The sequence below is a fragment of the Anolis carolinensis genome, chromosome 4 (genome assembly GCF_035594765.1).
Source record: "Anolis carolinensis isolate JA03-04 chromosome 4, rAnoCar3.1.pri, whole genome shotgun sequence".
Lineage (NCBI taxonomy): Eukaryota > Metazoa > Chordata > Lepidosauria > Squamata > Dactyloidae > Anolis > Anolis carolinensis.
In genome coordinates, this window is record NC_085844.1 from 42,115,187 (window position 1) to 42,131,129 (window position 15,943).

The 15,943-nt window shown below is 38.0% G+C and overlaps 1 protein-coding gene across 1 annotated transcript; it reads left to right on the top strand.

Moving 5' to 3' along the window:
• The first annotated feature begins 1,472 nt into the window (after positions 1-1,472).
• On the top strand, positions 1,473-12,320 carry tcf24 (transcription factor 24). The gene is made up of 3 exons (XM_003219605.4): positions 1,473-1,622; positions 5,798-6,183; positions 10,796-12,320. Exons 2-3 carry the CDS (start codon positions 5,812-5,814, stop codon positions 10,907-10,909), a joined length of 486 nt encoding a protein of 161 aa, XP_003219653.2. The 5' UTR covers positions 1,473-1,622; positions 5,798-5,811; the 3' UTR covers positions 10,910-12,320.
• The last annotated feature ends 3,623 nt before the right edge of the window (positions 12,321-15,943 follow it).

A 15,943-nucleotide genomic window follows, 5' to 3' on the forward strand; every position in this document is an offset into this window, starting at 1 on the left:
ACATGAAAAAAAAATCTTGTCCAAACAGGATTGTACTCTTGTAGTCTTGCTGTATCATGAAATATTTTTTAATAAAGCAAACATGAAGCAGATGCTGAACATGAAAAGCACTTTTACATTTTTGCAGGAAAAAACTCTAGTTATTTCATGACTTACCACTTCGAGAAAACAACATTGATAAAATGAGTAAAGCAGTCTTCAAAAAGCAGATACCTCTTTTAACAAATAAGATGCCTTAAAGTTTTAAGCTTTGTGACTAAAACAACTACACCACAGACCGAACTACTTTTTTAAACTTAGGGAAATACCTTTCCATGGTTATAATGCCTCCTCTTCCAGCAAAAGAGCTGTGAAGTAATATGGAAATTGCTGCCAATAGAAGTCTCAATTAACTATTGCTTGGTGGCTGCTTCATTCTGCCTAAAGTTGGCAGAGATATGACTTAACTTTATGCCTATCTCTGACAGACATATGTGTGGATTTAATGAAGGAAGGAGGGTGGACAAAATGGCAGATATCCTAGACCACAAATTAATCAGACAATGCTTAAGTAAAGGTAAAGGTTTTCCCCTGACATTAAGTCCAGTCGTGTCCGACTCTGGTGGTTGATGAAATGTGTTCATCTCCATTTCAAAACTGAAGAGCTGGTGTTGTCCGTAGATGCCGTCAAGGTCATGTGGCCGGCATGATTGCATGGAGAACTGTTACCTTCCCACCGGAGCGGTACCTATTGATCTACTCACATTTGCATATTTCCGAACTGCTAGGTTAGCAGAAGCTGGAGCTAACATCAGGAGCTCATCCAGCTCTCCGGATTCGAACCAGATATGCCCTTAGTCACACCTAAAAGAGGTCTGTACCCTCGCAGCCATTTAAAGAGAGAATTGTCCTCTGTTAAAGTAGGAGACTTGAAGAAAAATACCCTGTGCATGTTTTCTTTCAGTTCCTGCATCTACAGTGCAGATTTGATGCATTTTGGCACCACTTTAACCGCCATGGCGCAATGCTATGAAATCCTGGGATTTGTAGTTTCGGTGAAGCACCAGCATGCCAAAGACCTTGTAAAACTGCAACTCCCAGAATTTCATAGCCCTGAGTTATGACAGTTAAAGTGCTGTCAGACTCTATAAATTCTACAGTGTTGCTGCCCCCTCCAAAAAGACTGCTGCCCATTTCTAGCTCCAAGAACATAGCAAGAGAGATGGAGGGAGGGTGCATCTACACCAGGCACGGACAAACCTCGGCCCTCCAGGTGTTTTGGGCTTCAACTCCCACAGTTCTTAACACCAAACGACAGTCTCCAGGATCCCATAGCCTTGAGTCCTAGTAGTTAATGGCATGTCGAGCTGCATGAAGTAGTCTCAAGTCTGCAGTGTGGATGGACCAAGAGGATCAGGAGCTACACCTCTTTACCTGGGGAAGGGGGTGGGCTCCCATCCCTCGGCGAGGAAAGAGCTGGGGGTCTCAGGAAGGGCGGTGGCGGGGGGCGCAGGGGGGAGGTCCCTTTGAGCTCTACCCCAGCCCTATAAAAGCGCACGCTCCTCCGCTCCCAATCTGGGCTCCAGCGGTGCTGACCGGACCTCTGCTCCTTCTCCCTTCAATTCTAACTCCAGAAGACAAAAGTGAGTTCTCTTAAGGCGGTTTTCTGGTTTTTCTCTCCTTCTTTGCTTAACACCTAATCTTTCATTTCATTGGCAAACTTTGCGCCCTGGTTGCATCCTGTTTGAGGAGCCGCTTCTCCCCTTCCTTCCCTCCTTCTCTTCTTTTTTGTAGCCTTTAGATCGGAATGTCCTCCAAGCAGCTTTGCAACGGACTGAAAATGCTAAAATTAAAAGAATTGCATGTATTTATTAACTGGTTAATGAGGAAGCCGTCCCACTGATTCTGCCTTAGAACTTATTTCCAAGATACTGCTGAAAGTCGCATCTGGGTTGCTCTGTCTGTGACTTGCTCTCTTCTCCGAAGATGGAGAGCTGTTTGTGCGACTTAAAAGTTTCACTAGTAGTGTTTACACTTACAATTAATGTCTTCTTAATGTCTAAAGCTATAATATGCAGTATTGATTATTGAACACCAGCCAGTATCATTTCAAGTGTGGGGATCCCCAAGTAGGGCTATAAAACAGACTGTTCAAACTGTGGAGAAAGCAAAAAGAAAATGTAAAAACAAAATTAATCTCTTGCTTTTAAAACATTTCAGACACTGACATGGTAGAATTTTTTTGTATTTAGTTGTGTCATTCTAAATGAAGTTGTGTTTGTGCTCTGTATTGGAAATTATTATTGTTAGGAAGAATTAAGTTCTGGTGCAAAGTTGTCACTGTTTAAAAACATGGGTTGTTTCAATCTTTCTAAAATGTCTGGTTTTTAGAATGTAGACATGCAGAGAGATCTCATAAAGAGATTGAAAGCAGAGAGACAGAGAAGTTGCTTCCATTTTTTCACTGCTGAAAATTGATGAAATCCTGCAAACTTTGTAAGTTTGAGGCTCTCCAGATAAGTTGTAATACAATTTCCAGCGTTCTAATATTGGCCATGAGGGCTGGATGCACTGAAGGGAGTAGTACAACATGTAAGGTTGAGGAGCATGCATGTACAAGGAGCATATGGAGAAAATTGGAATGTGTGTGTTAGTATGTTGTTGGGATGTCTTACTGGACTGAGGCTGTACTCCTTAGCTTGTGCATTGAGCATCACTCCTTTAAAATGAAATAAATTATTTTTAAAAAGTAGGGCTCAGGAAGTGTCTGTTGCTTAAGCAGCTAAATAAAGTAGAAAAATAATATTAATAGTATTTGTAAATATCTAAAACTGCATTGTTTCTGTTTCTGTTTCATTCACTGCCTTGTGAATGACTGCTCTCCTGTAATGTTTTGGGATAAACTCCAGAAGGGCAGCCTTAGGGGGGGGGGGGGGGGGGAATCCTTTCTACTTTAAAGATAAGAAGACATATTCCCTGGCATGCAATATTTGTGGGACAAAGACAAGTGAATTCTGTTACTGATGAAAATAACTCTGACCTATGGATGGTTATGCTGCAAAAACTTTTTCCAATGAATGAGAGAGAGAGATATATAGACAGATAGAAAGATAGATAGACTTTCTGTATGTATTTCGGATTTCAAAATTAATAATAAAAATATACAGTATGATTTTACACAGGATTTGTGTTACATTAGAACAAAAAATATTAAATAACCAAAAAAGGTGCAAACACGAATCTTGGAATCTGTTATTGCAACTCATCCAATGAAGTGGTTTAAAACTAGCATAAAAATAGATACATAGATATAGATAAATTTAGTTACCAGTATTAAAAAAAAACTCTAAAAGCAGGACAGTAAATAAAGAGCAACACTCTGAAAACAGGGGAACTTCAGACCTAAAAGAAAAATCAGAGCCAGCTAACACCTCCCAACAAAGGATTGCCCCAGGCAGAAAGCAGCCAGGCTTTGAAGCTGCAAGGCCATTCAATGCTAATCAAGGTGGCCAATTGCAACATTCACACTTGCCTCAAGCAAACAAGAGTTCTTTCTCCCACGCTGGACATTCCAGATATATAAACCCTGCTTGTCTAGTTTCCAACAGACCTCACAGGCTTTGAGGATGCCTGCCATAGATGTGAGTGAAATGTCAGGAGAGAATGCTTCGGGAACATGACCATACAGCCCAGAAAACTCACAGCAACCCACCGATATATAGATACACACACACATATACATACATATGCTCAGAAAGAACTCTGTCTGAACTGAATAGTCTATATTCCCTAGTAAGTCTGACTAGTGGCTGCATCTTCAGCCTTTAAGATGAAAACTTTCTAGGATAAATTCAATGTAAGTCCCAACAAGAGTACAATCTAGAAAGTAATTGAACTGTAAAGTAACTAACAATTTACCTTAACTTCAATGCGTTGAGTCTATTCAGGACTGCAATTGAATGTAGTAGCACTTTGATGTTTTGCAAGCTTTTCCCCACTGAAAATAGTCCTAACTTCTTTCTAAATCGTATATCCTCCTCTCATCAGTGTTTCTTGGAAATTGGCATGTTTTGGATAGAGGGCTACATTAGATGTGTATATTCCATCTCTGCTTTTATAATCTATTTGGAAATACCTCCCCTTCATTTTACTACTGTGTAAACAGAGCTCAGATAAATATATGTCTTATTAATGGGAATATCATGTAGTTCGATGCTCCAAGAGGCATCTCTGTTAATTTCCTTGGTTACCTGATACTGCTCAAGTAGTGTATAAAGATATTTTAAAAGCCCAATAAATGCATTGTCTTGGAGATGATAGGTTTAATTGAAACAACTTGATTAATCATACTTGGCACTTTACAGAATTCTTCATCGTAGCCAAGCATTTAAAATCTACTCAAAAGCTTCAGTAGTTAAGGAAATCATATTGTTACAACTGTTCACTTTACATCATGTTGTCTTTTAGAGGATGCTAACAGAAATATTTTGCTTATTTAAGGATGGACCAGAAAAAGAGAAAAATAATATGGACACATTTTGTCGCAGTCCAGCAGGTATACAGCATGTATTTAGGAATTCAGAAACAAAATCGAAAAATAAAAAAGATAAACCATGGAAGGAGAAATATCAGCGTGCATGAAAAGAATGGAAAACAGCCACAGAAATGTGTTACTATATTGCAAATGACCATAAGGCAGAATATGTAGAATTTCAGAATGACAACCAGAATCTTAAGGACCACCATGGCTGACGTCACTGTGACTATTCATAAGTAGGATCTTGTTGAGAAGCGTAGAATCAGACTTGCTTGAAAAGAAAGTGCTGTTGATATCTCGTACAGTGCATTTAATAGCCCACATAGATCCTGTTGGTATATTTCAATCTTTTGTGTAATACTTATGAAATTGTCCATGCCTCTCTCAAAGATGATTTTTCTCTCCACGCTATGCAAGGAGAACTACAGCAGCAGAAATTACAAATGAACTCAAAGCTCCAAGTGTGGTTTTTCTCTGAACATATCACTTTATTGGATGGCAGCCAGTATGCCTTGCGTTATTCCATTTGTCTGAAATGTGGTGAATGTTGACATTTATATGTGAATGTTGACTATCCCAGATGAATTTTATGAATTCCTCCCAAAATGCAGAGATTCAACAGAGGTTGTTGACAGTTGCAGAAAGGAGATAGTGAAGATTCGCTTGTCTAAAGTAGAAGAAAAAGGTCTTTGTTTTTGTCATTCATAAAATGAATCACATACTACTATATTTCAGAGATTAAAAGTGGAGAGAGAACAAAAGAAAGAGGAAAGAAGTTTTTTTTAATTTTTGCTATAGGGTCACTGTTAAGTCAACACATTAATATTAAAAATTCCCACAAATACAAAATTACAACATTTTTGTGAAAACATGGTTGTATTGAGTATTTGCTACATCTGGGTATTTTTTTCTTTATGGGTTATGTAATGCCTAGAGTTTAAAGGACAATGACATGGATATTTATTCAAAAGTACATCTCACTGTGTTTAAAAGGGCTTAGTCCCAATAAAATTGGCATTAAGAATGCAGACTTCTCAGAATCCTTACCATCCCAATTGGGGGGGAGGTGTATTATAATCCACAAAAATGGTTTTCAAAACTCTATCAGTTAACAAAAAACAACAACTGAAGACTTAAGAACTGAAACATATGGTACTTCGGTATTCTGAGAACTCCTGGTGTAATGCTAAATAAATCAGATTACAGTATGATTCTTGTCATTGCTAACTGTGATTCTCCTAGGGGCAAGGTCATAGAAATAAGTATCCTTGTTGGTTACAGGTTAATCTCCACCAATGGACTATAGAAATGCACCTGAGAAATGCAAGGAGCTCCCTGTGTCCTGCTCCGTCTCCAAATCTCTGCCATCGTCTGTATCTGGTACTGACTCCTTGACTGAGCAGCGGACTGGGACCACCCTGGGGAGACCAGCAGCTGCAAACGCTGCCCGAGAGCGGAGCCGAGTGCAGACTCTGCGCCATGCCTTCTTGGAGCTTCAGAGAACGCTGCCGTCTGTGCCTCCTGACACAAAACTGTCCAAGTTGGATGTCCTTCTCCTGGCCACCACCTATATCGCTCACCTCACCCGTAGCCTACAGGATGAAGACGATATGCCAGGAGAGGGCTTGGGCTCATTGAGAGGGGATGGCTACCTGCATCCGGTTAAGGTAAGCCATGCAAAAATAAACACGTGAGTTAACATAATAGACCAACATTTGGAAGAGTTATTTCGTGGGCTGGAGCCCTTGGTGGCACAGCAGATTAAACTGCTGAGCTGCTGAACTTGCTGACCGAAAGGGTGGTGGTTTGAATCCTGGGAGCGGGGTGAACTTACACTATTAGCCCCAGCTTCTGCCAACCTAGCAGTTCGAAAACATGCAAATGTGAGTAGATCAATAGGTACTGCTCCAGTGGGAAGGTAATAGTGTTCCATGCAGTCATGCTGGCCACATGACCTTGGAGGTGTCTACGGACAACGCCGGCTCTTCAGCTTTGAAATGAAGATGAGCACCAATCCCCAAGGTCAGACACGACTAGACTTAATGTCAGGGGAAAACCTTTACCTTTATCTTTACTATTTCGTGGGCTACAGCTTTTAGAATCTTGCAGCCAGAATGGCTACTATGTTGATTAGAGCATTCTGTGAATTTTAGATCATAAAATAATGCTTCCAAGTTCTGGCCAAATGGAATAAAGATATGATTTTTTTGCATTACAGTTATACCTCAATTTATGTAGCAGATGTGTTTCTGGGCATTACTTACAAAACTTGGTAACAGAGGCAGGAAAAAAGGATAGATTCTTATACTACAAAAAGAAGAGCAATTCAGCAAGCTTTTTGTTTAAAATTGATAATATGTACATATGAAATGAAACAACCAGGCTGAGTAATTCTATTTAAGTAAACAAAAAAAATTTCAAACTTCAAGAAACTATTTGAGGTTTTCTTTCAAAATGCACTCACAGATTACTTTTTCTTTCACCATCTTCTAGATTCCTTATTGTTTTCATTTTGGTAAGCAAATGTATAAGTCTATTCTTTTATTTATTCTTTTATAATAGTGTGGAATAGCTGGTGAGGTAGATTTATCTGCTCTTCCCTTTTGTCCATGGATGTTCAGCAAGGGATTCTGGCAGCAGCTACTGTTTATCTTGCCTATTCTAGGCAAATACAGACATTACATAAAAATTGCTAATAAAAATCCCACTCTCCCCCTGCTCAACCTGTACTGCACTGGTTGCTGTAAAAGTACTTCTGCAACTTGGCATGAAATCTCTGTAATTTTTTTCACCTCTCCTTCACCATTCTTCCAATGCTGACACAATTCATCCATTTTAGTCAGAGTAGGAGGGAGGAAAGGAGGGCTGAGGGCCCTTCCACATTTTTTGCTTTGAACTGGGATATACAGCAGTGTGGACTCAGATAACCCAGTTCAAAACAGATATTGTGGGATTTTCTGCCTTGATATTCTGGGTTATATGGCTGTGTGGAAGAGCCCTGAGAGGGTGAAAAATGTTTTTAAAAGGATCTTCACTGTCAATAGAGTTGAAGTAACTCTGAAGTCATAACTGAAGTATGACTATATTCTAAATTCTTCACCGAGGGAAAAAAATCACACTCAGCTGTGTGTCATAATACATCCATTCAAGAACACTGCTTAAGTGCCATTGTAATTCTAGACAGGATATAATTTAGAGCACTAAAGCTTCATTCACCATACCAGTTCTGTGAAGCCTCTCATCAGGGACAAGTTCTTAAATCCAATTCAGTAGAAAAGAACTTGCTGCCCAGTAAGGATACAGGACCATAGCTATAAATCCATGCATGAACAGTATTTACAATAGCTCCTGCTTCTCTTCCCTCAGACGCTAGCTCTTTAATTAGTAGTTTCTAATCTAGAAGGAAAAGACTTCAGGAAATTACTAATTAAAGGGCCGATTACAAGGGCAAGCTGTGAACCACACATCACTTCCACATCTTATTACAAAGCAGCCCTTTAATCATTTTTTCCTACATTTGTTCTGTCTACTGGTATCATAATGTCTCTTTCTCATTTTTTAAAATAAAAAAAACCATAGGTGCCATTGCACCTTATTAAAGAACATTGGAATATGCTGGGCCTAGGCTATAAACAGTAACATTAATATGTAAGAAAAAAAATAAATGTTAAAGTGTATGCACAATCCTGGCTATAGGTGATACCACAGGGGGAATGGGACATATAGCAGGATATAGTAATGACAGGGCAAGCAACTAAAGTTAAAATATAGGGCCATCAATTATCAAGCCCACAATTATACTAAAACACTCACTTGAAATCACTTCCAAGTAAATGTTTCGGGGATATTTATATATGTTTGTGTGTGTGTGTTTCCTTGTGTTTTTATTTAATCATTTCATCTCACCTTTTACTGAATACTGGGACTCAATACAGCCTGCAAAAACTAAAACAAAAGCATTTACAAACACATAAGTAGGAACAGATAAAAAGTTATTGTTAAAATACAATTTAACAGTCCACCAAGTGAAAACCCTTTTAAAATCCATTAGAAATGAAGATCGATGCACCATTAAACTCTGAATTCAAAAAAGCCTGTTGAAAAAGAAATTTTTGCACTTGATAAAGGAGAAACAGCAAGGAGGGAGCCATCCTAGCCTCCTAGGGAGGGAATCCCAAAGCCTTAGAGAATCTATAGAGGAAACTATAGATTCCTCTATAGGAGAAACATGCCTGGGAAGGTGGACAGAGGTGTGTCCTGGAGATCTAGAGTGTGATCAAGACCATTATAGGGAGATACGGTCTTTCAAATAGCCTGGACAGTAGCCACACAGGGGATTTAAGCATAAACATTTTGAATTGTGCCCACAGTTATCTGTTTCATCCCAGTAAAAGAACAGCTTCTGTCAGCAGAAGAAAGAAGGTACAATCCCCTCTTTATCTTGCAGTTTATCAAAATCCCTCAAAATCTGTCCAGAGAATTGGGAGACGCTTTGGGGCAAGATTAGGGAAGAGGAAGGTTTCAGTGCATAAGTTGGAGTCCACTCTCAAGGTAGATTTTGCACTGAACATTGTTATAGAGAGGATAATGTTGCTTTTCTCCAACCTTGCTTGAACAGCGTACTGCACAAATAAAACATTTTTGTTTCACCTTTGGACTCGTCCCTTTTGTTTCTTGCAAACAAAATAGGCAACTATCATTTCCTTCTTCTGAACTAATGTATATTTTATAATTTAACTGTCACCAATGTCAACAAACCAAGCCTATAAACATTTACTCAAAATTTGATCCCATTGAGTTTGGTGGCACTAATTACCAGGTCAGTAGATGCAGGTGTGCACATGTTCTCATTCATTTATAATGTGTCCTTTCTAATATCCAAAAAGATTATTTCAGTAGCTTACATAAAATTGGTTTTAAAATGAATTCTGAGAGTGAACAGAAAAACCAGTTTTTAAATGTGCTCACCTGGAACCCTGTAAGAGATGTTAGAAATGCTCTTGTCTTTAAAATTGTACATTGTCCTTGTTACATTTTAAAAGAGTGCTTACATAGAATACACATCTTTTAAAATGTACTCCCCTTGAACCCTGTAACATATTCGAGAAATGCTAACTATTGTTTTAAATACTGTATAGTCTATTATGTTACCTGCTAATTGCCTTTTGTATAGTCAGGGCTATGTGTTTGAATATACAGTCCCTTTCATCATCAGTTCAACCAATACCACTGAGTCTTGTTATATTTTAGAATAAGTGAGGGACAGCATTCACAAGTGATGCAGCTTGTGCGTGCATTATTTTCCCTTTCATAACTGACTGTTAAAACAACTGTGCTTATAGCATGTTGGATTAGTGTTTGTATTTTTTTCTCTCTGCTACACATTGAATGTAAAACTGGCCAGACTACATGGGGGTTTCCAGGGGATGTTATGAAAGAAAGCAACTTCCCCAAGCTTTAGTTCTGTACTTGCCGTTTATATGCCGTTTTTATGAAAAGCTTTACTATCAATTAAAATAGCTGGATCTGGAACTGGCAGTTTTGTTTCCTGGGGTAGAATAGTAAATGCATCAATTCTGCCTCAGGTTAGGATTCATAGCTCCACAAGCCACAAAAACTCACAAACACTCCTTTCCATCTGCAGAAGAGAAATACCTTAATTGTAGGTTAACCATTTGTTACCTGCAGGCAAAATCTATTGCCGGAGGCAGCTGCCTCGCTCTCAGTAATGACAGAGATAATGTTTTGGTTCCAGTTGCAACCAACAAAGGTATAAGCCAGCTCCTTTTCAATCCAGATTCTAATTTGGATCAGATTTAATGTATTTAGCAATTAAGGGTGTCACCATTGAGGCAACCGCTAATTGTGTGGAGTCATTCATTGGAAGCTGATGGTCCTGATACCAGTGAGGTGGCAAATCTGCTTTTTAAAAGGAGCCGTAAACACTGCTGAATCTTATCCCTAAAAACAGATTCAGCACCCTGGATATCACTTTCAAAGGTTAAACTGAAACCTGGGGTAGATTCACTATTCCACTGACATAGGGGTTTCCTATTCCCTGCTAGCATATTCTTGTCTAATTTCTTATGGGGAAAATGTATTACTCCTTGATTCATTGTCTAGTGCAGTTTGTCAGTAATGTTAATGAAGATGTTTGTAAACTGCAGATACTTGCACTTTCCCCTCTTGTGTAGTCTCACTCTTCTCGTGTTTCAGAAATCGTATGACAGCGAAGCAATGCTAACCTATTTTGCACTTTTTGTGTATATTCTCTTGCAGAAATGGCCAATGCGATCACGACTATACATTGGAGCCTCCGGACAGTTTTTGAGTCATTCAGCGCAAACAGAAAGCACAAATCAAGGAGAAACCTCAACCAATGTACAAATGTAAACCCGTGTTTTCTCTTGAAAATAGTTATTTATTATCCCCGATATATTTAAATTCATATACATCCTCCAACAATTATGCCATTTCCCCCATTCCTAGGTTGAGCTGATGCTATCTGAAATAAGGTGGTGTCCTGAAACTTAAGAATGGCTCAGATATTAGATTTTTTTCACATCCAGAAAGTCTGTTCAGATAAACAGTATAGTGATGTCCTTTTGTTTCATCAATATTTGCAGTTTCCAAAATGGCAAAATATATTCTTAATTATTGCCCCAGATGAGATCCATACATTCCTAGCTCATAATACATTGTGCTATTCTTGCTGCAAGAGACCTAAGCTGCTTTTCCTCAATAAACATTTACCACTAGATATTTCTCTTGAATGAACTTATCTGCCTCTTTTCTCTGATAAAGTGAATGTGTGTTAATAGTTGCATGAAAATATGTGCAGCATTTTAAACTATTTGAGCAGCTTTGTAGATTGAATTTAGCAATAATATGCCAGGCTGTATAATTTAATATCATTTGTACTTCCCCTTTGCCTTCTGTACTCTAAACTTGGGGGTGGAGGAGGGAGGGAGAGCCTATTTTTATGCTACAACTTGTGTATAATATGCTTTATTGGGTGAAATCCTTATTGCAGAAAATGAATCTTGCATGTTTGCTTCGTTCGGTTGAAACATTTGCATGTTTTTAGAATTGAAAGTGCAGTGAGATATTCATCCAGTCATCTTCTCTTATGCATGTATGTGCTATACATGATTTATCAGAATTATGGAATATATGAGATTTATATTAAATACTTTGAAAAACATGTTGATTTGTCAAAATCTTAGAAAAGCTAAAGGGTCCCAAGAAACCAGGAGAATTGAAAAATAGGTAAAAGGGACATGTGGAAACATCCTCTGAGTGTTTGTTGTTATAAATAACATAGTAATAAAATACTTTGACTATGTTTTAATGGTTTTTAACTGGGATTTTTAAAAAATACTGTTTATATTTAATCCTGTTTTAATGTTGGCATATTGATATATTTTAAATTGTATGCTAATGCTTTTATGTAAGGCCGCTTTGAGTCTCCTTTGGGAAAGATAAAGTGGGATATAATAATAACAATAACAACAACAATAATAATGTGCCTTTTGGTTGACTCCAAGCTATGACAACCCCATTATAGGGTTTTCTTGGCAAGATTTATTGCGAGGGGATTTGCCATTGCCTTTATCTGTGAAAGTGTGACTAGTGGGTTTCTATGGTCAAATGAAGAATTGGATGCTGGTTTCTTAGAGTCTTAGGTCAACACTTAAGCCACTACACCACACTGTCTACTCTTCTTTGTATATGGCATGCAATTAATCCCCATTTCTTTGTATATGGCATGTCGTTCATCCCCATTAAAGCATAATGACAACTATGTTTTGATGTAGCCTACCTGCTGTCCTTCAGGCGATGGGTTAAAACATTTTATTCAGGCAGGCTTTTAAAGAAGAAGATTTTTAAGATTGTCAGGAGCTGCTGTAATTTTATATGTTTTTAATTATGATTAATACTGTTTTAATACTTGTATGTTGTATATTTTAACTTATATTACAATGCTTTTAGCTGGGAGCAGCTTTGAGTTTCCATATGGAGAGAAAAAACAGTATATAAATAAAAAATAATAATAATCCCTAGTTTATATAAAACCAATTTCTCTTAGTACTCTGGAAAATATGACTTGCCCTAACATAAGCACATTCTTTTGAAAATGTATAATTTGCCACTCTCCAATAGACGGATGTAGAATGTGTCCTTTATGTGCTGCTGGATAGCTATTCTACTTGTCCTTTAGTGCAGGGCTTCGGAAACCCTTTCCACCTGCAAACCCTTTCGCCCAAGAAATGTTTATGTAACCCAGGGTGCATATGTATAGATATAAAGATTAAACACTTCCTGAAAATAAACCAGCATTTGCAAGGCTTGCTATACAAGCTAACTTTCCTTTCTGTGGAGTACAGCTTAAGCACTTTCTACAGAGCTCACTGTAAATACTTCATGTTGTTGCTAACAGATTTGTGCTGCTTTGAGTGTCTTTGTGGAGAACAAAAGCGAGGTATAAATAAACATAATTATAACAATGATAATTGTGTAAATCAGCAACATTCAGAAACCCTTTACTATTGCCAAATTTTTTGCAATCCCAACATTAAGGGAACCCCAACTAGGATCAAAATCCATAGTTTAAGAAGTGGTGCCTTAGGGCAATTTAATAATAATAATGATAATAATAATATATTTATTTATCTCCCTGAAAGAACTCAGGGCGGTTTCCAACAGAATAAACACAATGGCAAACATTCAATGCCAAAACAAATGATACATCAAACCAATGAGTAAAAACAGACTCAATAAAAATTACAAAGTAAAAACATAAATAAACAGACATGATACATCATGTACTGGCTAAGATGGCCAGGGCTGATGGAAATTGCAGCCCAATGACTTGGAAGGCCACATGCTTTCTGTGCCTGTTATGCTGCTACCATTTTCAGTCATAATGACTTTTGAAAAATGAATGCTTTAGTTAGTAGGCTTTAACTGTATATTTCTTGCTTCACTCTCGAAATTTGTCCAGATGACATTGATTTCCATTTGCAATTCTTTTTTCTGCCTCCCCCCTCTTCATCTTCAAAATTGATTAAGGAGAGAAAATGGAAGAGCACTTGGAGCATTCTCATGGCGCATCTACACTGTCCAATTAATTCAGCTCTCTGGAAATGAGTCCTGAACCTTTCTCACTGATTCTTGTTTCCACAACAAGTCAAATGTCTCAAAATCCAGTTCTCACAGGGACAGAAAATTAGGTGAAAACTTATGAAAAGGGGCACAGACAGCAAAACAAACACCACAGGGGTGTTAACCCTTCCATATACAGTAGAGTCTCACTTATTCAGCAGTCGCTTATCCAACGTTCTGGATTATCCAATGCATTTTTGCAGTGAATGTTTTCAATACATCGTGATATTTTGATGCTAAATTAGTAAATACAGTAATTACTACATAGCATTACTGCGCATTGAACTACTTTTTCTGTCAAATTTGTTGTTAAACATGATGTTTTGGTGCTTAATTTGTAAAATCATAACCTAATTTGATGTGTAATAGGCTTTTCCTTAATCCCTCCTTATTATCCAACATATTCGCTTATCCAACGTTCTGCCGGCCCGTTTAGGTTGGATAAGTGAGACTCTACTGTACTAATCAAAGCATGCATGCATACATACATACATATATATGGAGTTACACTGAAAAAAATACCTGTCCAACTTACATACAGATTCAGTTTAAGAACAAAACTACAGAACATTATCTTGTTTGTAAACTGGGGACTACCTATACATAAAAATGGTATTTCATCAGAAGGTATGTCTGATTTAGAATACATACTACTTTATTGTTGGTGTTTGTAGAGATAAATAAATAGGTAAATAGGAGCTTTATCACTGTCTTTAAATCAAGATAAACCCTGCTGTGTAACAAAGTTGTCACTTAGGCTTGGGCATAACAATTAACAGTATCTTTATTCAGGTTCAAAAGTTCAAACACATACAGGGCAACAGTATATAACAGTATTTTTACATATGCCTCATTTCCTTTTTAAATAGTCAAACTTAGGAGAGCACAACAGCCATTTCACTCTTGACTAAATTTCCAGTCAGCTTCTTTCTCGCTCTCCAGAATAGAAGTGGCAGTTAAAATCCGTTGGCCTCAGTGCCAGGCTAGAAGCAACAGCCAATTGGAATCCTGGCTGGCTCAGCCAATCAGCTGTTGCCACAATTTCTTTCCAGTTAATTCACTTTAACATGGAGTCTCTTTTATAATCCCTCACATTTATAATTGTATTTTATTTTGCAGGCAAGAAATAATAGCTAGCCAGTCCTTAGGGTTAATCTCGCTTGTCTTTTCACTTCACTCCAGCCTCCAAAGCCCTTTTTTCTGGACAAAGACACCTCTGTTCGTTGTGGTCCCCAAGGAAAAAATGGTGATTGACAAGAATATATTAACATAGAAATGTTTAACTGGAGGGTACAGAATTGTAATTACAGTTTATAAACATGAGCCAAAGACATGCTGCATAGACTATCTTGAAAACATAGCTTATGCATAAACATTTTTTGATATTACGTGTTATCCTGTGTTGTGCTATTGTACTGCAGGCAGTTGATCCAGGTAGCTATACAGAGAATAAAAACTATTTAAGTGTTTTTGAGTTACATAATTTTGAATCGGAAACTGTAAAGCTTTAAACAGAGAAGTACAGCATTTAAATGTTTATTCTAACTTTGTTAACAAAGGATTATAATATGGGTTATTAAAATCTAACCTGAGATTTCACTGCGGTAAAATTAAGATGCTTTGAGGTTGGGTTGCTGTGAGTTTTCCGGGCTGCATGACCGTGTTCCAGAAGCATTCTCTCCTGACGTTTTGCCCACATCTATGGCAGGCACCCTCAGAGGTTGTGAGATTTGTTGGAAAGTTTATATATCTGTGGAATGCTCAGGGTGGGAGAAAGAACTCTTCTCCGTTTGAGGCAAGTGTGAATGTTTCAACATATCATCTTGATTAGCATCGAATAGCTTTGCAGCTTCAAAGCTTGGCTGCTTCCTGCCTGGTGGAATTCCCAAATGTTTCCAGCCTTGAAAGCCTTCAACAATGCCTTGAGGTTTTGTTTGGAACACAATTGGGGCTGGAAATAGGCAGTGTGATACACACTTATTATTATTGTTATTATTATTTGATCATGGAGTCATACTGGAGGACCTAGACAATCCTAGAGAGTTAGCCCTTTTCCCTTTCCATGCGGAAATAATCCCAAGTATGGTATGGTTGAGCTCTTGAGCAGCTACAGCGGTTCCCAGACTTCAGCTCCCAGAAGCCTCAACCAAGGCAGGCCAATGAGAAGGAGTTCTGAGAGTTGAAGTTCACAACTATTGGCCAATGAGGAGAGACTCTGGGAGCGGAAGACCATAAACACATAAACCAACAACTCCCACGTAC